This window comes from Xenopus laevis, chromosome 3S, assembly GCF_017654675.1.
Source record: "Xenopus laevis strain J_2021 chromosome 3S, Xenopus_laevis_v10.1, whole genome shotgun sequence".
Taxonomy (NCBI): domain Eukaryota; kingdom Metazoa; phylum Chordata; class Amphibia; order Anura; family Pipidae; genus Xenopus; species Xenopus laevis.
Window position 1 is genome coordinate 100,901,513 of NC_054376.1, and position 26,203 is coordinate 100,927,715.

The 26,203-nt window shown below is 39.6% G+C and overlaps 2 protein-coding genes and 1 long non-coding RNA gene across 7 annotated transcripts in view; 1 reads left to right on the forward strand and 2 right to left on the reverse strand.

Annotated features, from left to right (window-relative positions):
* Positions 1-866: 866 nt before the first annotated feature.
* On the reverse strand, positions 867-9,706 carry mxd3.S (MAX dimerization protein 3 S homeolog). 3 transcript variants are annotated; one of them, XM_018256112.2, is made up of 7 exons: positions 9,567-9,706; positions 7,253-7,441; positions 5,162-5,258; positions 4,120-4,149; positions 2,651-2,765; positions 1,866-2,037; positions 867-1,357 (listed from the first exon to the last, which is right to left on the reverse strand). In XM_018256112.2, the coding sequence occupies exons 2-7, from the start codon at positions 7,320-7,322 to the stop codon at positions 1,239-1,241; spliced, it is 603 nt and encodes a 200-aa protein (XP_018111601.1). In that variant the 5' UTR covers positions 7,323-7,441; positions 9,567-9,706; the 3' UTR covers positions 867-1,238. The 3 variants fall into 3 exon arrangements, with proteins under 3 accessions (XP_018111601.1, XP_018111602.1, XP_041444621.1); XM_018256113.2 differs by lacking the exon at positions 9,567-9,706 and adding an exon at positions 9,352-9,487; XM_041588687.1 differs by lacking the exon at positions 9,567-9,706 and adding an exon at positions 6,429-6,561 and having other exon boundaries at positions 7,253-7,391.
* On the forward strand, positions 9,593-15,717 carry LOC121402204. The gene is made up of 2 exons (XR_005966690.1): positions 9,593-9,720; positions 15,476-15,717. It is a non-coding gene; the product is annotated as an uncharacterized LOC121402204 (long non-coding RNA).
* Positions 15,594-26,203, reverse strand: part of LOC108713233 (lateral signaling target protein 2 homolog) — a 38,470-nt gene continuing 27,860 nt past the window's right edge. The window contains exons 7-13 of one of the 3 annotated variants that reach the window (XM_018256115.2): positions 22,244-22,345; positions 20,809-21,231; positions 20,198-20,277; positions 19,886-19,987; positions 16,464-16,544; positions 16,214-16,359; positions 15,594-16,128 (exon numbers count right to left, since the gene is read on the reverse strand). In XM_018256115.2, coding sequence (XP_018111604.1) covers positions 15,982-16,128; positions 16,214-16,359; positions 16,464-16,544; positions 19,886-19,987; positions 20,198-20,277; positions 20,809-21,231; positions 22,244-22,345 — 1,081 coding nt within the window. In that variant the 3' untranslated portion in view covers positions 15,594-15,981. The remainder of the gene's footprint in view (positions 16,129-16,213; positions 16,360-16,463; positions 16,545-19,885; positions 19,988-20,197; positions 20,278-20,808; positions 21,232-22,243; positions 22,346-26,203) is intronic. The other 2 variants (XM_018256116.2, XM_018256118.2) reach the window with 2 other exon arrangements.

Sequence of the window (26,203 nt, forward strand, 5' to 3'; positions counted from 1 at the left end):
TTGGACTCACAAAAAAATAAATGTTTGTTTTTAACATTGCTATGTTGGGAGGTCAGGCTTAATTTGCCCTTTGCAGTGACTTAATTTCCCAATTTACCTGCACCCTATCACGGTATGGGGGTGGGACTAAAAGCATCGAAGTACCTGATGTAATACGAGCACTAACTTAAGGTGCCCATAGACAGATATCGCACAAAACTAATTTTCGTCTGATAATCATTGCGTGTATGGTGGTAAAAAAGCCAACCTATATCGGCAGAAGACTTGGATATCGGTCAGCTCATCGATCGGGCTGGACGGAAAATTTTGATCGGGTGCCTTTGAAGGGACCCAAACATCGCCCATTGTTAGGGCTGAATTGTCAGATACAGGTAGAATTCTATTGTTTCTTCCCGTAAATCTACCTGTATACCTGACGATTCAGCTCTACACATGTGTATTGAAACAAAAAATATCTATTCCAAGAAAGATCGTAATAGTTATGTCTATGGCCACCTTTACGCTTGATAAAGAGCCACACTAGCTCAAAACATGTGTTAAAATAAACCTTGCAGCACAGTATCTGCGGTTTCTGAGCCTGTTTTCCACACACATTTGGATTTTGTTTGATTGATCCTTCGTAAATACCGGATGTATTGTGCTCAAGGCAGAAATCCACTGTTGTGGAGTGGGGGTTTCATACCCACATATTGCGATCATGAATAATAAAGGAAAAAAAAAACAGGCAGACAAAAGCGCCCCCTCCCATCAGGGCAGCAAGAAGATAATAAATCCTCCCTTCAAGCAGTATGAAAAGGCGGCAGCAACAGGAAGCCAAACAAACGATCGGCAGTCCAGCGATTTGACACTGTAACTTGTCTTACTACGCTATACCCTTATCTAACTGTTAAAAATAAAAGCGGACGGCCCTGACATATTTGCAAAGGGCAATATGAAAAACAAAATGTTCCTGTCGTTTTAAAAAAAAAGAAAAACTTCTGCCATTTCAGCATTGCAACGTAAACAGAAGTCAATTATGATGCTAACTGTTGCAGGAATAGTACGTCCAAAGCACCTTCAAATGTTTCAAGACTGTAACAGTACATCTCAATATGGAGGCAAGTGAAAAGAAATGATTGAGGTTATCCTGCGTGTGCCACATCTGCAAGTGTTTTCAGATCTGCAAGGTAAGTTGTTTTAGGGAGCTGCCCATACAGTAAGTCTGCTGATGTTTCGTGTGCTGTGTTTGTAATCAGAGGTCATAGCCAGGCATGAGCTGGAGTAGAGTAGCTGTGTTCCAGCCCAGCACTAAACGAAACAAAGAGTTCGCCCTCATTGCCACTCAGAATGATTCCTTCCACGTCTATCTCCAAATCCTCTGTAGAAAGAGAAGAGAGAACAATCAGAACAAGGGCATGGTTCACCAAACACGTTAAAATAAATATTCAGTAATACAATAATCCAGTGACCCATAAGGAAGTTAAAGGATTGGAAAGTTTTAGTTATTTCCTTCTAGGTGATGTAAAACTCAAAACAGAATGTACCAATTATACAACATACTGCCGTCTTGACAATATGAGATACTGTATCTGAAGTTGCATAAGCTCCTCTTTCATCTGATTATGAGAACCTTGCTTCCTAGTCAAGTTCAGGGAATATACAAGCTCAGAGTTATATTAAATTCAAAATAGGCAAGGAGAAGATGGATACGCTCTTTATACAGTAGTTCCCCTGTAAAATTCTATTTGTTACATTACCACTGATTTCTACCCAAATATTTACTCTAATACCAATTCTGCTGGCAGTCAAATAAGAACTGTGGGAAGGTGATGACACGGAGAGCTAGCACTTTTAGAACTCCACCTCCTCAAGCCCCTCCTACCCACCTTGATCTGAATCGGATCTCTCGGAGGATAAAGTTGACGAATCTAAACTGTCAGTTCGAATCCGCTCAGTGTTAGGAGGTAAAAGCCGTTTTAGCCTCTGGCGGAGCGTCTGCTGTTCTGTCCTCAGTTTTTCCTTCAGACTTTTTGCCCTCAGCTCCTGATCTTCCAGTTTCTGCACAGAACATCGGGTTAAACACATTATAAACAAAACAGCATTTGAAACGTATTGGCTAATCTCCTAGAATTATTTGTATTGAAATGTGCAACAAATCAGGGCAACAAAAGAACCACAGGCAAATTCTGCGCTCTGTATATACACTAGGAATAATGTTAAAAAATGCTCAAGACCAGTTAATTACTTGACTTTTAGGATCAAGTGTGATACCAGGGGCTACAAAATAACCTGCCTACTTGCCTTATGTTCTTTACTAGCAGACATTTCTATGCGAATGGGAATGCCGTTTCAACATAGCTGGTTAATTGTCTTTTCCCTTGAACTATGACTGAGGGCAGGTGATCTTGCAGTCAGTTCTGCACGGACATGGAATAATCCAGCAACAGTGACCTGCATTTCAGAGTGCTGACCAGAGTATTGCCAGTTAAACAATGTTATTATACATCAGCATTTTAACCATTTAGGAGGTGGGAAATCCATACAGTTTAGAGAGAGTAGGAATCATCCTCATTTGGTTAAGGATGCTGGGAGTTTGTGTGTTATATACAATATTACTACTGAATATCAGATAGATAGTCTTACCCTACCCACCAATATGATTCAGACTTACTTTGATATGTTGCTTGGCCCTGTGTAGTAGACTGAGAGTTGTATGCCTCGAGTTCTCCATGCTCAAAGGCACTTGTTGTTTAAGCTGCTCTAAGCATCTTCGAAGTTGAGCTCGCCTGCAGATATAAAGATCAGATGTGTATCATTCCCCTGGTTAATAATTAGCAGCCTATATAAATGCAATCATAGTAAACACGCTCTTGTTCCTATCCATAGGCAGACTTTAAAGTGGGACAAGAGGCAGGCAGCTTCCAAAAAAAATTAATGGTGATACGGGCCTGGGAAGGACACTGGTCTTATCAGCAATGGTACAAGCGTTAGCATCCAAAATAGAACTGTTTTCTGTTCGGTCACACCAGCTCCAAAATGACCTCTCTTCTAAAACGGAATGAATAAATACTAGAAATAGCGGTGGTCATTTATAAAGTCCGCACATCGCATATTTATTCGCAAATGGTTGTTTTGCCCATGCTTTTTCCTGAATGCTAAAATACTGCACTGCTGTGCCCGTCTTTCTGGTTTTTGCGAAATTCGCATTGTGAATACATTTTCACAAATGAGACGGGTCTGTGCGCGAGTACAGCCACTTTGAGAGGTTGTCGTGCGCGAAAATAGCGTGGACAGTAACTTAAATTTGCCATTGGCGAAACGGTTTTGTGAGTATTTTCTCCGCCACCAAAGTTGTGGCATAATTCAAATGCAGAGTGTGCGATTTTTGCCATATTTAAAAAGCGCTTATAGACATTCGCAGTGTGAAAAATAAATTCGCAAATCTGTTTGCACACTCTTAATCAGTTTTTTAAATATAACCAGGGGCAGGGCACATATTTTCACTGTGCGAATCATTATGCCCTGCACGAAGTTTATAAACGAGCCCCAGTGTTTTCTAATAAAAGACGACTTGCAGAATTATTTATGAACGGTCAGATTTTAGTGGTTTTTGAAAAAAGGTCTAAACTCACTAACTCTACCCTGATTATTACTGAATTTATTTAAAAGTCCAGAGTATAAAAAAAAGGTATGAACGAAAAAAATGCACTGAACGATCCAAAAACAAATACCAAGAAAACCTATAAAAATTCAAGTTTTTCGGACAATTCGTCCGAAAAAAAATAATTATAAAACCTCAAACATGGTTTAAAAATGGTCCAATAGGATCAGCTCTCCTCCCACTAACTTCTGTAGCACCTTAACAACTTTTACTTGGTGACGTTTGGCATGAAAGGCTTTCCGGTTTTTACTTGATAAATCTCACATTTTTAGAGCTTTTAAAAAAATAAAAATGAGAAAACCACACTTTTTTTAGAGATTCATGAAAAAAAACTAAATTTGATTGTTGATAAATGAGCCGCATAATATATAGATCTATATAATTCTCGGTTTCGCTTTACATTATATTAAGTTGAATGCGTTTTAAACGGCCAATAAAACAGAGAACTACGGAGACTTTGAATAGATCAGCAAACTCACCTGTGTTTCTCTAGCTCATTGTGAACAGATCTGTAGGAATAAGAAGAGAAATGTCAGTTTCTGAGTCTACAAATAACTACTATGTCTTTGTGACAGAATATTCATTGCAAAGAAAAACTCTAGAAACACACAACACCACGCAATGAAATATCATGGAAAATGTGGTGCCACGAGTGAACTTCTGTTCTGTATTGTTAGTTTTGCCCAGGAAATAGAATTTAAATGAAGATAAGTGAACTATGAATCAGTGAATGTGCTAAAGAATGGATCTTGTACATGGAGGGCCCTATTTAAAACTGTTCATGCTTTTCGGCATGAGCAATTTTTAAAGCAGTAACACCAAATAATGCAAGTGTTGTAAAGGAATGACAATATAATGCATTGTTGCCCTGCAATGGTAAACTGGTGAATTTGCTTCAGAAATTCTACTATAGTTTATATAAATATGTAGCCATGGGGGCAGCCATTCAAAGCTGAAAAAGGAGAAAAGGCACAGGATACACAGCAGATAACAGATAAGCTCTGTAGTATACAATGAGATTCTTCAGAACCTGTTATCTACTGTGTATCCAGTGCTGGAATGGCTGCCCAAATGTCTACACAGCAGCTTGTTTATATAAGCTATAGTTGTGTTTACCACAGTTTTACCAATGCAGGGAACATTATATTATATTGTCATTCCTTTAAAAATTTAATTTGTTGATGTTACTGTTTCTTTAAGCACACCTTGCCGAAGTTTCCTAACTTACGCTGGGTCTCTGAACATAACACGTCGCCAATTTCCATCATTTTATCGAATGAAGAAAAAACATCTGCAGCTTTTAGGCAGCTCTGAGCATTTATTTCTGAAAACCATAAGCTAAAATAATTGCCCTGAGCCATAGCCAAAATTATTCCTACTCACAACAACAAGAATCTGTCACAGGAAAAACTATAAACATCCAACTTCTACAATCAGATTAAGTTTAATCACTAAAATCTAGAGGTTTTTTTTTTTTTTTTACAAGACTGCACTTACTGCTAGTGGAAAGTAGAATCTCACCTGACGTTATCTGGGTTGCTGTTTGTTCTCTGACGTTTTCGCCTCCCAGGTGTGCCAGGATCACAAGGCAAGATGGAGGCATAACCATGCTCTGCTTCTGAAATTAGTATAAAAAAAAAAGTATTATTAAAGGGATTCTGTCAAAACGCATCAGTTAATAGTGCTGCTCCAACATAAATCAGCACTGAATCATTTTTTTCAAAAGAGCATGCCGACATATTGTCAGTTTCCCAGGTGCCCCCAGTCATGCGACTTTACTGCTATACTGCAAGTTGGAGTGATATTACTCCTCCCTATCCCCCAGCAGCCTAACAATAGTACAAAAGGTAGGTATCCAGATAACAGCTCCCGGACACAAGATAATAGCTCCTTTGTACATATAAGAACAGCACTCAGCAGCAAAAATCCAGTTCCCACTGTGACTCCTTCAATTACATTGAGTAGGAGAAACAACAGCCTGCCACAAAGCAGTGCCATCCTGAAGTGCTGGCTCTTTTGAAGGCACAGGATCAGGCCAAATGACCTGCGATGGCTGCCTACACAACAATATTACAACTAAAAAAAATAAATAAAATTTTACATTGTTGTTTTGTGGTCCAACCTATATTATGCGCACATTTCCCTGATTTTACATTTACCTGATTTTACACCATTTTGTTCTGGTCCCCTGAAAAACGGAAAATTGTGGTTCTACTGTATTTGCGGTGTAAACAATGTAATTTAGAAATAAAAACTATACCATAAAAATCATGACAGAACCCCTTTAATATGCCCATATTTCCCCACTAAGTCCAACTGACAGACCAGAAAGGAAAACTAGTTTTTATAAATGTATTATTAAATGTTCAAGGAGACGGCAATGAAGTCAATTGTGACAAAAACTAAACATACACAGTAAAGGTGGCCATAGACTTTATAATTACGATCTTTCATGGAAAAGATATTTCAAAGAAAGATCCTTCATTCAATAAACACGTGTAGAGCTGAATCGTCAGATATACATGTTGAATTAATAGAATGGGCAATGGGCAATGTTCGGGTGCCTTCAAAGGAGCCCAATCAAAGTTTTCCAGCTGACCCGATAGACGAGCCGACCGTTATCCAAGTCTTCTGCCAATATCGGTCGGCTCGTCTCCCACCATGCACACACCGAATGTCATAGGAAATTTTGTTTCGTACGATATCAGTGCGTCGGCAATTTCAACATCACATACTGGGTTAAATTAGGCTGATCTCAAAATCGACCTCACGCCAACGCATTCCTCACCCAACAGGAGTTTCAAAACTGCAGATATCATTTGAGCAGGCCAGTCAATGGGGCCTTTATACACACCAGTACGCTGCGGACTCAGTCTGGAGGGACAAAGTTGCTGGCTTTAAGTAGCTTGTCCAGCTTTATTCTAGAACAGGCAAGGGGACAACAGGAAAGCATGCATCTGAGAATGGAACATTCTGGCAATAGTTGATAGGGCAGGTGGACCATCACAGGCTCTAAATTTTCTACAAAGTGCAATCTCCTTCAGCTTTATGAATAAATAAAGTCCGACTGTCTTGGGGTGAAGCAAAGTAATAATGAATTGGAATAGCTAGGCATACATCTGCTTTAGAGCTTTACCTAATACGGCCACTATAGAGAGTGGTTGCCCAATGAAGTTTTCTTGCCTGCCTGGTCTCACTGACTAGTGTGTTACTTTTAGCCTAGATGTTCCCAGCCTGAAGACCAGTTATGGTGAGATTTGGGGAGAATAATTATTATTTGCTTTCCTAGAGACTGCAACCGAGCTTAAAGGTCAATTAGGCTGAGATTAGGAGTCAAAACTTATTTAAGATCCTAGATATTTTAGAACTTATGGCTGATACACACCTATATGTGTAAACATGTGACAAGCGAACAATGCCTTCACCAAAAGGTTGGTCCCACTAAAGGGGCTTGAAACTGAAAAAAGTCCAACAACCACTGCTCTAGCCATGGACAATAACAGGAAAGTCCAAAGCCATTATGGGCATCTGTCTGTATCACTGACAGCTATTGGTGGATTAGAGCATTACAAGCTGGAGCATAATATAAGAGAAATATGAACATATTCTCACCTCTTTCTCTTCGCTCCACATACTCAGCAGCTTGCAAAAGGACCTGCAGATTACTGGGGAGCTGTTCCATGTTGGCAGGGAGAATGCAAGGTCAGCCTTTCAAGGGATTCTTGATATCAGCACAGCTTATTGGGCAGTCTCTTGCTTTGGACTTCTCTACTGTGCCTCACAGCTTCCACTGATTCCCAACTGTCAACAAATTAAAGGAGAACCAATAAATATATTAACCAATAAATATACTGTATGGTCAACTTCTCATTTGTTAGAAATTAATTATAAAACCACATATTTCACCATCCTTATTACTGTGCTAGCAGTAGGAGCAAACCATCGCTTTAAAGGAATTGATCAGTGTAAGAATAAAAACTGGGTAAATAGATAGGCTGTGCAAAATAAAAAATGTATCTAATATAGTTAGTTAACCAAAAATGTAATGTATAAAGGCTGAAGTGACTGGATGTCTAACATAATAGCCAGAACACTACTTCCTGCTTTGCAGCTCTCTTTACCAGGCAGTAACCAATCAGTGAATTGAGGGAGGGCCACATGGGTCATATCTGTTGCTTTTGAATCTGAGCTGTAAAATAAGGATCAATTACAAACTCACTGAACAGATATGTCCTGTGTGGCCCCCCTTCAAGTTGCTGAGTTAGAGAGCTGAAAAGCAGGAAGTAGTGTTCTGGCTATTATGTTAGACATCCAGTAACTCCAGCCTTTATACATTACATTTTTGGCTAACTATATTAGAAACATTTTTTTTATATTTTTACACTGATCTGTTTCTTTAAAGGGGCTGTTCACCTTTGAGTTAACTTTTAGTATGTTGTAGGGAGGGATATTCGGAGACAATTTGCATTTGGTTTTAATTTATTATTTGTGTTGTTTTTTTTTAGCTATTCGGCTTCTTATTCAGCAGCTCTTCAGTTTGCAATGTCAGCAATCTGGTTACTAGGGTCCAAATTACACTAGCAACCATACATAGATTTGAATCAGAGACTGGAATATGAATAGAAGAGGGCCTGAATAGAAAGAGGAGTTATAAAAAGTAGCAATTACAAATGTGTAGCCTTACAGAGCCTTTGTTGATACAATTAATTGATACATTTCTCAGCAGCATCTCTGGAATATTAGCAACTATTGTATCAATTCTAACAGCTGTCTGTAATGAAACCCAGAGATTCTGGTCAGCAGGGGACAAAGATAAGACATGTATCAGTAGAACTGGATGGTGGGATCTGAAATCCGGGAACAATTCAGTTAGAAATCAGTCTCCCCCCAGTAACAAGTGTATGGGTAAAAGTAATTCTCTGTGATTGTCCCCAGTCCAGGTCTGGACATTGATTGGGGCCAGATTTACATAGTGGGAGCCCGTAGGCCCACTGCTGTTCGTCGCCCCTGTCCCCTCCCCTTTATTCAGGCAACTTTTCGTCATCAATGTTGATTGTCACATGGGAAATTTACAAAAATGATTATCTCCAGCGCATCCCCGGTGTTTTTGAACCAATGTGGGTGTGGCTGACAGCATGCCGACCCCCTAGGCCCGGGTCTTAGTGGTCTTTCAACAAATCCGGGGCCTGACTGGGATTCAAAATAGGCTGTGGCATTTCAAGTACACAGAGGCCCAAGCAGTCCTTTAGCAGCCCACTCCACATTGACTGTCTATGGCATCTTCCAGCAGCCCCTGTGGCATTTGCCAGAACTCACAGTTATGAGCCAAGCGCCTCCATATTTGCTGCCAGAGTTAGACATGAGAGGCCCCTGGCAGCAGCAGCAGCACAGGAGGACTATGGTCTCTTCATAAATGGGACATGTCCAACCTGCAGCTCCTTTCGAACTACAACTCACACCGTGGCAATTGCACCAAGAGAGTTGCAGTTGAAAGGCCCGAGGGCTGCAGGCTGTACAAGCTCATTATAACTATTCATATCGCTCAGTGTACCACTTTTAATCATTAAGAAGTCTAAGGGCGAGAGTACAGAGAGAAATCCCCCTCAGCTCTTCCCTGACTCACTGAGGCCTCCCCCAAGCACGACTTGTTATTGTTATGATCGGATTTCCCCTCCCTACAGTGATCTCTCCAGCTCAGCCGACCGACTCACTCAGATCCTTCCACTCTGAACCCTCCGCTCTGATCCCTCCGCTCTGCAGCCACCGCGTACTTCCGCCTCCCACTCAGGATCTGTAGCAGTCACACAACGGAAGATGCAACGTAGCCGATACCTACCGAGCGACGGCAGAACGACTGCAACTGCCCACGGCCACGCCCTCTTCACCCCTCCCTAGGTCACATTATATTTCCCTCAACTGCACTTACCGTCGCTCTTATTATTCGATCCCCAATTCTCGGGCCTTAACTTTTCACTGCCGCTACTTCAGGACGTCGCTGGCTCATTGAGATGTGGACGTTTTCAGCTGCTTACCGGAGACCTCAGTTACCATGGAGCTTCCTGAAACGGGCGGAGCTTCCTGTGAGAGCTTCCCCATTGGCCGCTGAGAGTGGTGGGCGTGGCGTTGCTGTGTAACGTCATGTTTAATGGCAACAGTTTCGGGCGGGAAAGTCAAGCAGCTTTTAAATTTTCAAACACAAAAAGGCAGTGGAATACGTGTAAAGCTGAGACAAAAATGGGGTGGGAGTCGCCACAGAGTGGGATACACGGGGCTAGATAAAGTAGTGGTTCCACTTATTTAATTCTTGAGAGTCTCTAAGGTTTCAAGTTCAATTCCTTAATGTGAACTAATACATGTACAGCAGAGGCCATGGCTAAACAAAGGGGTATATTTATCAAAGATGAAGTTAAAAGATCACCAGACTGAGAATTAAAATAGGCCCTGGCATTTCAGGTACATAGAGGCCCACACTGACTTTCTATGGCACCTTATAGCAGCCCCTTTGGCATTTACCATATCCCTCAGATTGCTAGTCCGGGCCTGGAGATCACCACAGTTCATTACCGCCTCACTCCATTCATTTCTAATGGATTTTTAAAGGCGTATTTATCAAAGAGGGAACATTCACTTTCACACTTTGATAAATACACCTTTAAAAATCCCATTGAAATGAATGCAGAGAAATGGTATTTCACTCTAGCGGACTGTGCTGATCTCTAACTTCACTCTTTGATAAATATACCCCATAGTGTGAACCTTGTTACCTTTATAACTACACGAACAGCCTTGAGATTCCTCCCTGCATGTACATACCTCCCAACATTTTGGAAGTAAAAAGAGGGACAAAAAATTTTTTCCCGCATGTAGTGCAGCAATTTTTTTACCACACCCCTTTCTGTGACCACACCCCCAATTACCATGTTTGTTTTACAAAATTTGGCAGGTTATGAAAGTTTGAAAATATTTCTCCTTATCTAAACTGTGTTTTTTTGTCTCAAAATTGTTACAAAGTATCTTATTTGCACCTGTTAGCTGTGCTGGCCTCTCTGCTAAAAGCCAATTAAGTGAGAAACTTTGTTTCTTTTTCTGGCTGTTCAGTGCAGAGAAAAGAGGGACTTTCCAGTACAAATGAGGGACTGCGGGTTGAGCTGTCAAAAGAGGGACTGTCCCTCTGAAAAGGGGACAGTTGGGAGGTATGCATGTATGTGATAGATGTAACGTAAACCTGGCAGAGGTATCTATGCTGGAGCTGGACTAAAGATGGCCATAGAAGCAAAGATCTGATCGTAGGAATCATTGTACGATCTGACTTTCCCATCCCCCGACCTGCAACTAACCATTCCGATCAAATAAAGTACAAAAGAACAGCTCAGCCGATGTTCTGCCCCTGACAGCAATCATACGGAAGTTATGTCTGACAAAAGCTAGTGACAGTCTCCCATTGAAAATTGAACGGCTGGCAATACATGCAGAGATATTATCGTCAGCCGACAGAAATCTTTTAACCTGTTTGATCGACCAAACGACCGATTTCCGCCGGACGAAAAATGTCGGGACTCTCCGCACTCGGTCCAAAAATCGTACAAATCCTCGATTCGTACGATCAGATCTTTGCGTCTATGGCCAACTTCATGCCTATAGGTATAGCAAGTTTGAAGCAGAAATCCTGTTTTCTTGGATTACAACTAACAAATACAAAAAGTAGACGTGATACCTATATTGGCTAACAATTACAATACATTGCAAGCTTTCAGAAAACCAAGACCCCCTTCCTCAGGCAAAATACAAATGAAAGCTGCAAAGGCAAAGCATATATACTGTTGCCCCACTGGTGTATCACATGATTTGATCTTATGTCTGTGATGGTTCATCCTTGTACATAGGTTTTGTCCTGTTTCTCCAATGTCTATGTCTCCTGTAGAGCACCTAGTACATGTAAAATAAAGCCCACAAATGGTAGTCCAGAATGGTGTAGACTTTTTGTGTATTTGGTATAGCAACTTGATCTTGCACTGGATGTATTTGCAGGTTTCACATCTGTTGCTGTTTTAGTTGTTTTAGGAAGAGCACTTCTGACAATCATTTTCCTCAGATAGAAAGGTTGTCTATTAGGCTAAGAGGTAGTTCCAGGAATATTTCCTTTAGTCTGGTATTTATATGGAGCATGGATTGCAGGTCTCTGACTATTTTTTTAATAATGTTCAGTTGGGGGTTGTAGCTAAATATGTGATTGTATTGACTTACCTGAAACCCTGGGCCATTGCTCCTATCAGCAGAAAACTGCACCGGCCCGGGGTTATAGCAGTGAGCACCACGGAGCGCCTCTCTTCTGTCTTCCAATTTCTTTGCGCGGCTGTGCATGAACAGTAGAACGAAAAGCCGAACTCTAACTAAAAACTGCTCATGCGTTTGCCCTGGGAAATATGAAGCAAGAAGAAGCCGGAAGAGGTTCACTCTGTGGTGCTCACTGGTATAACCCCGGGCCGGTGCCGTTTTCTACTGATGGGAGCACCGGCCTGGGGTTTCAGGTAAGTCATCACTTGGGGGTGCCTAACCCCCAAGTGCAGGATGCTTTTCCTTCTCCTTTAAAAGGTCAGTGTTGTCTTGTATGGGTGTTGGGTGTTTGTTTTTACAATTGGCTTCAGGATGTTTTCTACCCAGCCAGATATGCCCTCGGTTAATGTTCCTATACCAGAGATGGTGGGTCTGTGTCTTCAATTCTTCTACAGGATAAATGTTAGGCACCCCCAAGTGCCTAACATTTATCCTGACATCCCAGAGTGGGTTTTCTTTTTCAGTGGTGAAACATGAAGCCCTTAGAGTCCGAAGGATGTTTCCCTTATTGTTATTTATATATTAGGAATCCATTGGCATGGGGAATGCATCGCTTGTTCTTAGTTTTGGTTTTAATGCTTACCAGTTTTGGCCCAAAAAGTAGTTCAAACACCAAAATGGTAAAGTTGGGAAAAACAAGGATCTGCTTATACTGTAGAAATAGGATATATAGCATAGTCAAATAGCACAGTTACAGTCAAACAAACACATGAACACACAATGCAATCATATTAAAAAGCATACTATTTTATTGCTCTTAAAAAGTAATAGAACAGTTGAGAGGTGTGCCCAGCACAACCTGCAATTACTACCATATACAATACCCTGTACAAAAAACAAAAGGGAATATTTGCATAGTAAAAAGGAAAATAAAGAGATATATGTATGTATGAAAAAGATAATATGAGAGCCTGGCATATCTTCATGTAAAACATATTATAAATCTGTATTACAGACAATGTTCCCTCTATGATATGCACTCATGCACGCGCACACAAATTTTGAGGCCGGCACACACAAGAAATAGTGGTGCATACAAAAAATTCCTAAAAAAACACATCTTGTATTTATTTTAACCTGAGCACACAAAATAATTTGTTTGCTCACATAACCGAGAAAGAATTACAGATCTAGTTATAAGCATAGAATTTGATGGCACATAAAGGACAATTATTTATTGCTCTAGCTGCCAACCACTATTTAAGAATCACATGAAAAAGATTATATTTAAAGACATTTTTCTCATTATGGAGCAAATTTTTAACCACAGAAAAACACAGATGTTCTGCCTATGGTACAAACAATGACATCCACATTCTCTTTCAATTGCCGTCCACTCGTTTCACTGCAGCACGGTTCCTATAAATTAAAGGGGAACCAATTTGACCATGACTTGTATGCCATAGCAACCAATCAGATATGTGCATTCTCTGCTTGCGAAGAGTGAACTTGTTGTGCTTCTAGTGTTTGCCTATAAATTCTGTAAGCCCTAAATAAGGATGGAATGTACTTGGAACGATAAAATGTGGATATACTAATTCCAAACTGAATTGTCAATATACAGTAGGCAGTCATCTGGCAAGCATGCTGAATTGGTCTTGTCACTGATCAACACCTTAAATGGGTTGTTCACTTTCAAACACTTTTTATTCAGTTCAGATTGGTGACCAGAAAGGCTTTTTTTCAATTGATTTCCATTTTTTTATTTTTTTTTACCATTTTGTAGAAATGTAATTTTAAAGTGTAACGTTCCTGTCTGGTATTTCAGTCTGGCAGTTCAGTTACAACTGTTACAATTTGCTGCAGTAGTTGATACATTTCCTGGCAGCATCTGTGGAATATTAGCCACTATTTTATGAATTCAAACAGGGATTGACTGTATCAATTCAAAACAGTTTATAGAGTCAGCGACCCCCCCCCCCAGTCGAAGCTGCTCTAGAAAGTCATAAGAAAGTGAAAAATTTAACTTTAAACTTCAATATTGGAAAACAGTTACTAATAGAAAATAAAAAGTAATTGAAAAATGTCTTTATTTTTGGTGAACTATCTGAAAGCACAGAAATTAAAAAACTGCTGGAAGAGGAACAACCCCTTTAATAAGTCAAATTGATCCTTAATTTTGCTCATAATGGTGTTGTGCCAAAAGTCTATTTTTTACTATATCTATACAAGCCTGCTTGATCTGTTTTTTTCTGCAGCAATTCATACAGAAATGGGTATGTGAGGCCCTCCCTAATTTTTTACACAACTGTCTGGACACTGTAACTGAGAGCTATCTACAGTCAGTTGGACTAGGAATCCTGGCTATATATGTCTGCCCTATTATACATAAAGTCTTGGTCATGCCACGTAACTATTCGCTCTGGCTGACCATTTAGGTTGTTCTTTCTAAATATTTTTCAGGAGGTGGGTCCTGGAGTCCTTTATTCTTTTCTAAAACTACTTTGTGATTAGGCTAATTTTGCAGGTCTCCAATGAAATAACAAAAAAAAGTCCTGATCATATTTCTGCCTTGATAACTAAAAGAATTTTCATAGCAGCGTTTTATTCTCTTTTGTACAAAGAAGCACCTGTGATGTGTGAATGTCAGCTAAAGTCACCATTTGCCCAGGGGTAAACTACAAACTTTGAACCAGTTTTATTAACCCACAGCAAGCAATTGGCAGGAAGAAGTTGCTGGCTTGCTGTTTAAAAGTAAGGATCTGTTTGGTTGCTATGGGTTACCAGACTTGAAACAAACTTTACAAATGTAATAACAGCCGCAGGATGTATATTTTTAGCTTAGATATAGGTTAATAACACTGAAAAATTCCTGAGGATGCTTCATTACAACACTACAACAAATCAACATGTTGATTGACCTGTTTCTTTCCACACTACATACATATATATTGAATATTTCCTTTTTGCACCTTCTGTACAGAATATATGGCACATTAATAGCCCTTGGGCTTACTTTTACTTGTTAATAAAGTATTAAATATATTTCAGCCATACTAAGAGAAAAGAAAAATGCTGCACATTTACAAGAACACACGCTTTTAGGGTCAGGGCACACGCTCAGATTCGGGAAGATTAGTCGCCCGGCGACAAATCTCCTCTTCGTCAGGGAGACTAATCTCCCCAAACTGCCTCCCGCCAGCTAGAATGTAAAAAACCGCCGGGATGGCAGGCGACTTCGGAAAACAAAGTGCTCCGAGTGCCAACGGCGGGAGGCAGTTTGGGGAGAACAGGAGATTTGTCGCCGGGTAACTAATCTTCCCGAATCTGAGCGTGTGCCCTGACCCTAAAAGTTCAGGGAGATTAGTCCCCTTGAAGAAGCGGAGATTTGTCGCCAGACGACTAATCTCTCCGAATCTGAGCATGTGCCCTGACCCGTAAAGGGACACAATCACCAATATTTTCTCAATGATTTTGTTTTATGCAATATGGAGTTACTTTTTTTCATTGATATTGTTTTAGCGTATAAATTCTAACAAATACATTATATTTGCCCAACAGATTCTGCCAAGAAAACTTTCTGCTAAAATCCACGAAAGAAGGCATTGCTGCAAAGGATTCACACAATCTCTAAGCGATGCTTGAAACTTTTCTTGAAGAGTGTAAGAGCACAGCGTATACTTACAATTAGCAAGGAAACTTTTAGCAAGTGCTGAGGAAGAGCTCCCAATGGTTCATACAATATGGGCTATGCTGGTCAGTGTATGAGATCTGTATAATATATTACGTAACTACAGATTCAGTTTGTTAAAAATGAAGAAAAAAACATACACACATGGAAATGCTTAAATGTTTTTAACAGTAAATAAAAACCCTACAGAAGTATTAAGGCTTTATCTTGCACACCTTAACTCCTGAGCATAGCAAGAGAAGCAAGAAATGGCACTTAACAAAACCAGTGCAATGTGCAATGTCAATAACAAATGTTTGTAAACAGGTTGTATAAATAGAAGTAAACCGGCCCCTTGCCAATGTCTGAGATATCAGTACATGGCATTGTGCCCTTTTCAGGCTTCAGTCCAGTCTTGGTCCATTTTGTGGCTGTTCAAGGGATTGCAGTGAACATGGTAGCAATGAGAACACACTCGGACAGGATGGGTAGAGACAATATAAGGCAGGGTAGAGGAGTATGCAGAACATCGTGAACAGAAGATCTACAGTGGAAACAAAACAGGATCTCATAATAACACACATTTATTGAAGGGTGTATAAAACAACTTCAGCCATTCTTACAATTACCTTCCCACAGCTACGGCAATGATGCCTCCTGCGCAGTAAGGTGAAAGATGCATAGCAGCTCATGCAGTGGGAACTGGCATTGTCTGGGAGCCATTCTGGAGGTACTGGGCACAAAACACACTTATCAGGATCCTCATCTGTACAGTCTTGGTATAAATTAAAACAAGAGCAGGTGATATACTGAATTCTGATTTGTGGCTGCAAAAAGCATCAGGTACCAGGAATATAGGTGCTGATAGCTCATTTATACCTGATTTAGCTACGGTGTGACGTTCTGTATTGTTTTGACAAAGGCAGCAGTCAGGTAACCGGAAGGCATTATCTGTAGTTTCTGGAGGGTGGGGAAATGTAGTGATTACCAATGAAAATACAATCATAATTATAACATACTGTATATATATATATATATATATATATTTGCACTGTTTTGCTGTTGGACTCCTAAATGAAGCTCTTATCTGAAGATGTCTCTCTTTTCCGTTTTTTCTCTTTTTAAATGATACTGGACTATGTCAGACTGAGAAGTAATTGACTGTAAATTACACATCTAACAGGCTGAAGACAATCAATAACAAAACTAATCTAACATGCCACTCCTTTGCAAAACATGATAATCTGCAATGTGTGAAACTGCCTTTATTCGATCCATTAGGAATCTGCCCTTGACTAGGGGTACATAGTAATGTGGAAGGCCAGAGAGATGACCCCAGTGTGTGCTTGAACATAAAATACAGCTGCCCAATAAGGCATTTCTAGTTGTCAAAGGGTGGTACATTTAAAAGTATATTTATTTCGCCTTGAGAAAGCTTGTAAGCGAAACGCGCGTTGGCGAGTCGCTCAACTCCTGAGATTCTTTTAAAGATTTGTTTCCTGGTGCTTTATTGGGTTGGATCTAATTCCTATTGCTGTGGTCTTCTTTTACCTTAACCAATCTTCCTTCCTTTCCAAGGGGCTGTTGATTTGTGGCTTATTAGGGTCAACTTAGTCTCTACAAGATCAGGGCAAGTTAATATACCAAGGCCACAGTCTCGGTTACCCTGTCCTGCCTTCCTCTTTGTGGTGTCCCAGTCTTAGAAAACAACAGGCAGCTAGTTTTGGGACAGCTCCACCTTCTCATGTTTCATTATATCTTCTCTCTACTTTACTGACCGCAGCGTTGGTTTTATTTTTCATCCTAATGTGGTCATTTTTTAACGTAACGAGATCTTTTTAATTAATTTAATCTCCAGCACTTATCATACAAATATGAGTATTTGATTAATTCAATATACTTCCTTTTGGTCCTAATAATTCACACTTAATTTAGTTTTTTACACAATTAATTGCACTCCTTGAGGAACCTTGTCATTTTATCTTACCTTTTTTTTGGTTTAGTCTAACCATGAATTGTTATTGAAGTTGAGAATGATAATTGACTAAACTACCCTATGGATATTATGCACTAATTGGCACTTTATAGAATTCATGAATTATCTTAAAATTAAGTAGTTGTACAATTAATTAATTAATTTGGAGGCATTTCCTGCACCTTAATCTATTTATTGAATTAACTTATTTAATCCTAAGGGTAGGGACACACTGGGCGATTTGGGGAGATTTAGTCGCCTGGCGACTAATCGCCGCGACTTTCCACGACCAATCTTCCCCGAATGCCTCCCCTCACTCTGCGCCTGGATAAAATGAAAAATTGCCTGCGCTAATCACACGCGCCGATTTGTTTTCCGAAGTCGCCCGAAGTTTCCTCGTGAGGCAACTTCGGGCGATTTCGGGAAAACGAATCGCTGTGTGTGATTAGCGCCGGCGACTTTTCATTTTATCCAGGCGCAGAGTGAGGGGAGGCATTCGGGGAGAAAAGTCGCTGCGATTAGTCGCCAGGCGACTAAATCTCCCCAAATCGCCCAGTGTGTCCCTACCCTAAGAGTTTATTGTATGCTGGTTATTGATTAGGTTGTTACCCACGGGGTACCCTTTATTTCTTTATAATTTTAAGTACATTTGATTTTCTGACGGTTGTCAGTCCTCGTGTGGAACCATTGAGATCTTGTTTATTTAGGGAGTTAAGAGTTGTTTTTCCCTACTTTCTATTATTCACATTTAAAAGTATATAATATATTCCATAGCAGGGTAAAACAATTCCACATTAGACTAATTTAATGTCATTTGAAGGGATTTCTTCAAAATCTCGTCCATCAAGGTGTTCATGATAATGGAGACAATATCAAGGGTTATTATATTATACAATTATATGCATGACCTTAAATTGTTACTTCTTATTTCAAAATGTTATTGGTTGGTATAGAAGAGCTGCCACTCATAGTAATACATATAAATACGCAGATAAATAAGCAGAATAACATGTGGCTACAGTTTTTGCCAAGCTTTTATGAGGCTCTTCACCCACTCATGGTAGAAGACCATGTATCCAGGAGGTAAAAAACACAGGGCCACTGTATATGAGAAATCACATGTCTATGTTAAGAAAGCACTGTCCAAACATTGGGCCTTTACTTGCCCTTTCATACATGTACACAAGCCATGCTTATTGTGATAACACCATTCATGAAATCTTTGTTTCTTTAATATGATATGACACAACCAGATGACCAAGGATAGATTTCTATTTTCCTGTGTCCATTGATTCCTGATGTTGTGTTATTTAATGGCTTTACTGTCTCAAAGGGACCTCTTTGGTTTTACATCAATTCTACACTATAAATCTCCATTATATTAACTGAAATATGGGGATGAAAACAACACAAAAACCACAGATGACAAAATCACTAAAATGTAAAGGTGCCTAATAATCATTAACAATAATTCCTAATAGTAAGTCAATATTTTAGCAGAATTGTTCAGTTTAACCATACCTAAAAGATAACTAGGTGGAGCCTGACTAGCAATATATGGTAGGAGGGATGACTGTAGGTGGCTATATAAAATGTAAAAGATAAAAAAAGAGGGACATGAGATGAGAAGTGGGGCAAGAAAGAGCTTCTCTGAAAGGGGAAACAGTCAACATATTAGGATTATTATTATTATGATGGTGATTTTTTTTAATACAGTTAAATCCATAGTGGGAACTCTCAGTTGAATGTAGTGAAGTAGAGGTCCTGCAGTGTTACATAAGATGACTAGGGTTGCCACCTGGCCGGTATTTTACCGGACTGGCCGGAAAAAATTATGATTGATCCCAATGTTATTAATAGGGAAAAAGATAAATATATAGGAAGGCCGGTATTTTTTTCTAGAAAAGGTGGCAACCCTAAAGATGACTAATGTCACAACATCTGATAATTCCCTGATGTGTCTTCATTACGCTGACACAACTCCAGTCTTTTCCCTGTAACCCTACAGGGCAAGCCAACAATCTAGAGCAGTGATCCCCAATATGATCCCTAAAATATGATGTTGCTCCCGGTGGCCTCAAAGCAGGTGCTTATTTTTGAATTCCTGGCTCAGAGGCATGTTTTAATTGCAAAAAACTAGGTGTACTGCCAAACAGAGCCTCCTCGGACTGCTAATCTGCATAGGGGCTACAAAATAGCCAATCACAGTCCTTAGTTGGCACCCGAGAACTTTTTTCATGCTTGTGTTGCTCTCCAACTCTTTTTACAATTGAATGTGACTCACAGATATAAAATGTTGGGGACCCCTGATCTAGAGCATACTCACTTTCCCTTTCCTCTTGTTGTTTTGAGCTCACTGTTTCAAACACAGTCTTTAGAATAGCACGGAAATCACTTGCAAAGTTTGTCTGAAGCTGGTCAGCAACACCTGAAAAGGAAAGCACAGCAGTCTAGCTAGTTCCAAACATATCGCGGTAGGTAGTCTCATTTTGCTGTACTTAATGCTGAACTATAACCCATGAATTTTACAAATTGCAGTTACATAGTACATAAGGTTGAAAAAACAAACAAAAAATTGTATGAGAAGTTTAAACTTATGTAAGGATTATGCAGGACAATGAGAAAAGATTGAATTTACCTGCAATGCACACAAACAGGCGGTGAAGCATGTCACTGTCACTACGATAACGGGATCTCACATACTGAAATCTCAGATTCCTTGGGAGAGAAAAACAAAACTAAACATTATAGGCAGTAAAACCAGAAGTGGATTTAACAAATGATGAAAATGCCTACAATGGAACATGACGAAGTATAGGTGTAGGGAGTGTTTAACTGTAGAACTGAGAAGCATTTTGGAATAGCTTTTAGTTGTTTTATGTTCTGCTGCTTGTCCCTCATTCTCTTTCCAATTCTATCAGGTGGTGTGATATCTCCCAATTACAGTATATTTTCTATTCTGCTTCTTCTTCTCTTGATGCCCTTTCTTTAAAACTTTTCTCATTTCCCATACCTTTCCATTCCCATAATCATGTTTTTCCCACTCGCTCATTGCTGCACCAATGTTACCTGGGTAACTTTCATGTCTTTTGTTCTACTTTTGGTTTCAAAACAGTTTAGGCAACATAGGGGGAGTATAATGACCATGACCAAAGCAGAGTCCAAAAACCTGGGCTTCTGCCATTTCCCTTTGTAATTAGCAGAAAGTTCAGCGATATACAGTATGATAGAATCATTCCTTCCATGTACCTGTGTGCATATTTTAAATGCTGATTGTGATGTTGTGATCTTGTACACTCTGTTTCGGTATTTCCAGAATATTCAAAGACAGCTGTTTTAATAACCCCCTGGTCTCTATATGTCCTGTTACTGCGATCACTTTTGCAATAATTAGAGGTGCAGTTGCTCTGCATTGTCACTGGGGATTGGCATTGAATGCCTATTGATTGGGTTTCCCAAGAGATTGGGACTTCAGGTCTTGGAATTTCTGTAATCCCCATAATTGTAGACCTGGGCTCTGGTAGTGATCCATTAATGTGGTTTATAAAATTCCATTTATTAGGAGAGTCGGAGATAGAAGACAGGTGTCCTGAGGAGTCGTCTGAAGATGCACAGCACAGTGCTCGCTCTAAGGAAATCAACTCCTTCTCAGTAAGTATGCACAATAATTCCCTGCAATAACAGATGTCAGCACAATAGATTAATGTCTTTAGATATTGGTTCCACAATCTGTCTATATGTATAACTGTATAGCCAAGATGACCATCACTACAAAGCAGTATATATTAACATCTCTTAATATCCAGCTCCTCCATATAACGTTCCCATTTGGCTTTTCCTAAAGCATCAAGCTGCAGTATAGTATAGTAGGTCGCAATTCAAATATTGGGGTTATTCCAGCAAGCACCATGGAGCGCTCCTCTTCCCGCTTCTTCTTTCTTCAAATTTCCCGGGGCAGATGCATGAGCAGTAGAATGAAAAAGGCGACTTTGTATTTAACGTTCGGCTTTTCACTCTAATGCGCATGCGCAGCCGCAAGAAGAAGCCGGAAGAGGATTGCTCAGTGGTGCTCGCTGGAATAACCCCGGGCCGGTGCAGTTTTCTGCTGATAGGAGCACCGGCCCGGGGTTTCAGGTAAGTAAATACATTCACTTGGGGGTGCCTAACATTTGGCACCCCCAACTGTGAAACGACTTTCCTTCTCCTTTAACGTTAATATTCAATATTCATTAGCTTGAAAGCAGGCTGTATTTGTTTCTATGCCATCATTTTTCTGCTAGCGGAGAAAATGCCATTCACGACATTGCTGACTTGCACACCTAACTTGTTACTTTGTCATTGAGCTGATAATAGCCTTATGACCAGAAAGCAAGCAACATAAAGGATAGTTCTCCATGAACCATACTTAGCAACTGCACATACACATCTTAAATATTATAAGGTATGGATAGTGTTGAAAAAGTATATCTGAACATTACATGTTTTCCAAAGGAGCTCAACATATTTTTGCATATTAGACTGAAACTGACAATTTGGGCTTTACCCTTGACTTCAGTGTAACAAAGAATCTACCAGCCTGGCATATTGATACTTTCTTGCCGGTGCAATAGATTTAAAGAATGATGGCAAAAGAACGGTTAAATACATTATCAGCAAATCTTATTTTAGTAGGTGTGTTACTCACTGTATTTTCTTAAGTAAGCCATGAAACGGTCTGAAGAGTTCACACATTTCTTTGGGCCGCTTCTGTAAGTTCAAGGGCCCATCAGGATAAATAAGCAAACCGCTAAAAGAAGAAGACAGTTTAAGCTGGGTAAAAGGAAGGCGATGATGCAGGTCCACTCTAATGCCATATACAGGGCCGCCATTAGAAATCACGGGGCCCCGTACAACAAAATTTTTGGGGCCCCCTGGGCCCCGCCCACACTGACGACCAAGCTCCGCCCCATATCCCGCCCACATCGCAGTTAAAAGACCACACAGACATCAGCGCTAAAAAAGTAACCCCCCCCACACAAGTTGTAAAAAGCTATTGATGGTCAGGGCCCCCTTATAAAAAAAATTGGGGCCCCAAAAAAAAAAAAATTACAATTTTTTTTTTTTTTAAAAACATTGGTGGCAGGGGCCCCCTGTTAAAAAAAACTTGGGGCCCCAACAAAAAAAAATGTAAAAAAACTAAAAAATAAACAAACATTGGTGGCAGGGGCCCCCTTCTAAGTTAAAAACAAATTGGGGCCCCAAAAAAAAATTTGAAAAAAAATTAATTTTTTTTTCAAAAAAAAAAAAAAACATTGGCGGCAGGGGCCCCCTTCTAAGTTAAAAACAAATTGGGGCCCCAAAAAAAAATTTGAAAAAAAATTAATTTTTTTTTGAAAAAAAAAAAAACATTGGCGGCAGGGGCCCCCTTATAAGTTAAAAACAAATTGGGGCCCCAAAAAAAAAATTTGGAGAAAAAAAAATTTTTTTGAAAAAAAAAAAATGGTGGCAGGGGCCCCCTTACAAGTTAAAAACAAATTGGGGCCCCAAAAAAAATTTTAAAAAAAAATAATTTTTTTTTTGAAAAAAAAAAAAAACTGGTGGCAGGGGCCCCCTTACAAGTTAAAAAAATTTGGGGCCACCAAAAAGAAAATTAATTTTTTTTTTAAAAAAAAAACCCAAAAAAAAACAATGGTGGCAAAGGGCCCCTTACGAGTTAAAAAAAAAATTGGGGCCCCAAAAACAAAAGTTTTAAAAAAAAGATTGGTGGCAGGGGCCTATAGAATATTAAAATAATACATTGGTGGCCAGGGGATTAAAAAAAAAAAAACACAAACTGGTGTTCAGTAGAATTGAACTCATGGCTTCAGTACTTCAACTTCGCCTCCTTTCGTGACTTCGGGTCTTTTCACCGCTTCAGGACTTCGGCTTCGGCTGTTTTCGTGACTTCGGGTCTTTGCGCTGCTTCAGGACTTCGGCTTCGGCTGTTTTCGTGACTTCGGGTCTTTTCGGCGCTTCGTGACTTCGGGACTTCGGCTTTTTCCGTGACTTCGGGTCTTTTCGTCGCATCGGCTTTTCGGCACTTCCGCATTCGGCACTGAAGAGGCAAGACGTACGGCTCGGGCGCTCGTAAGGGGGGCCCGGATCTTCAAAAAAATGCAGCGCTGCCGGGCCCCCCTTCATGCCCGGGCCCGGTACGCTTGTCCCCCCTGTCCCCCCCTGATGGCGGCCCTGGCCATATAGGATAAATCCACATAGGCAGTGGCAATGGCATGACTATAGATCCACAGCTGGTACGTAAATAAAATTAATCCAGCACACGAAATCTGCTCAAGGGTTATTACCCGTGTTTAATGTCAAGCCATACAGGTTACAACGTTTCGGGGGCGTACCCCTTCGTCAGGTGATCTGTGCCTCCCACTTCCACCATTAAATAGGTACAAAAATCTTAAACACCACCCATATAGTAAGAAGATTTACATATCAATCAAGAACAATCAAAAGGAATCCTTGGATTATAATAAAAGTCCAGAGTCCATCCAATAATAAAGATATCCATTATTCAAAGAAAAGTCCAAACACCTGAAAAGTTTGAAAACATTTTGTTCACACAATATTTTGTTACAAGAAAATCTTTTCTCAGAATTAAAAACATGCTCAAAAAAATTCTTTAAACAATATAGGAAAGAATTAATCATACCTTTCCTTTTCTAACGAAATTATTATCAATTTAGGAGAATATGTAGAAAGATGAAAACAAATTAGCAACATAATTTCAAGCCGAATGGTACATTGTTACAGATAAGATCTCAGGCTAAACTCCTCATTTAACCCCCTCGGTGTTTGAGTTTGCAGCAGCCATATCCAGTAAGCCTCACGTTGTGCCAATCTTATTTTTAGATTTTGGTTAGATGCATATATTTTTTCTAGCACCTGCCATCTTAGTTGTGATGTCCTATGGCCTGTTTCAAAAAAAATGTTGGTATAAAAAAGTTTCCTGCTTTTTCTTTTTATCACTAATTTCCTTAATGTCATCCTTTTTTAATGGTTTGAAATTTCTTATAGCAGCCTTATGTTCATTTAACCTTACTTTAACCTGTCTACTCGTTTGGCCAATATATGCCAAGCCACATGGGCACTTTAAACAATAAATTACTCCCTGAGAGTTACAGGTATGAAAGCCTTTCGTGTTATGTTTTGTACCCTTTTGGGGATGTACCACATAATCCCCCTTAATACTACCAGTACAATGGCCACAACTAAGGCAGGGAAAAGTGCCTATCCTGTCAGTGTGTATTTTGTGGACATTCCGCTCCTTCTTTTTAATAATGTCACCAACATTCCTGCCACGTTTATATGAAAACACAGGGGGCAATGTGAACAATTTACCCAATGTAGCATCACCTTTTAAGACCTTCCAGTACTTTAAAATTGTTTTCCTTATATATTTCGCATTAATATCATATGTAGAAATAAAAGGTATGCGTTTATCCTTATTAGTAGTTCTGATCTGTTTATGTAAGAGTTTAGTTCGAGGTATCTTACTAACCTCTTCACGAATTTTTCATAGGTTATTTTTATCGTAACCCCTTGTATGAAATTTTTCAATCATCTTTTCAGATTCACATGTATATAATTCATCATCCGATGTAATTCTCCTAACCCTCATTAATTGGATTTTTGGTAAGCCATTAAAAAGGCTAGGGGCATGGAAACTGGTAGGACTCAATAAGTTATTACGGTCAGTAGGTTTAGTAAAAACTGTAGTTTTAAAACCATTATCAGATCGGCAAATATCAACATCTAAAAAATGTATGTTGGTAGGATGGTACTCAAGAGTGAATTTTAAAGTGCTATGTGCAGTGTTTAAAGGGATACTGTCATGGGAAAAAACATTTTTCAAAATGAATCAGTTAATAGTGCTGATCCAGCAAGATCCAGCACTGAAATCCATTTCTCAAGAGAGTAAACAGATTTTTTTATATTCAATTTTGAAATCTGACATGGGGCTAGACATTTTGTCAATTTCCCAGCTGCCCCTGGTCATGTGACTTGTGCCTGCACTTTAGGAGAGAAATGCTTTCTGGCAGGCTGCTGTTTTTCCTTCTCAATGTAACTGAATGTGTCTCAGTGGGACATGGGTTTTTACTATTGAGTGTTGTTCTTAGATCTACCAGGCAGCTGTTATCTTGTGTTAGGGAGCTGTTATCTGGTTACCTTCCCATTGTTCTTTTGTTTGGCTGCTGGGGGGGAAAAGGGAGGGGGTGATATCACTCCGACTTGCAGTACAGCAGTAAAGAGTGATTGAAGTTTATCAGAGCACAAGTCACATGACTTGGGGCAGCTGGGAAATTGACAAAATGTCTAGCCCCATGTCAGATTTCAAAATTGAATATAAAACAATCCGTTTGCTCTTTTCAGAAATGGATTTCAGTGCAGAATTCTGCTGGAGCAGCACTATTAACTGATTCATTTTGAAAAAATTTTTTTTTCCCATGACAGTATCCCTTTAAATATCCAAGGAATTCCAACAATTTCTCCTTGCCACCTTTCCAAAGAAAGAAAGTATCATCCACATAGCGCCAATAAGACAAAATATGTGGAGAAAATTCAGAGCTGGCAAAGATAAAAGTGTTTTCAAAGTAATCCATAAAAATATTTGCATAAG

What these genes read in the sequence shown, in the direction of transcription:
- mxd3.S (XM_018256112.2), bottom strand. Translation starts at nt 7,322, where the DNA reads ATGGAACAGCTCCCCAGTAATCTGCAGGTCCTTTTGCAAGCTGCTGAG. An exon ending in TGTGGAGCGAAGAGAAAGAG is followed by an intron (nt 5,259 to 7,252) that starts GTGAGAATATGT and finishes TACTAATTTCAG; the next exon opens with AAGCAGAGCATGGTTATGCC. An exon ending in AATGAGCTAGAGAAACACAG is followed by an intron (nt 2,766 to 4,119) that starts GTGAGTTTGCTG and finishes TTATATCTGCAG; the next exon opens with GCGAGCTCAACTTCGAAGAT.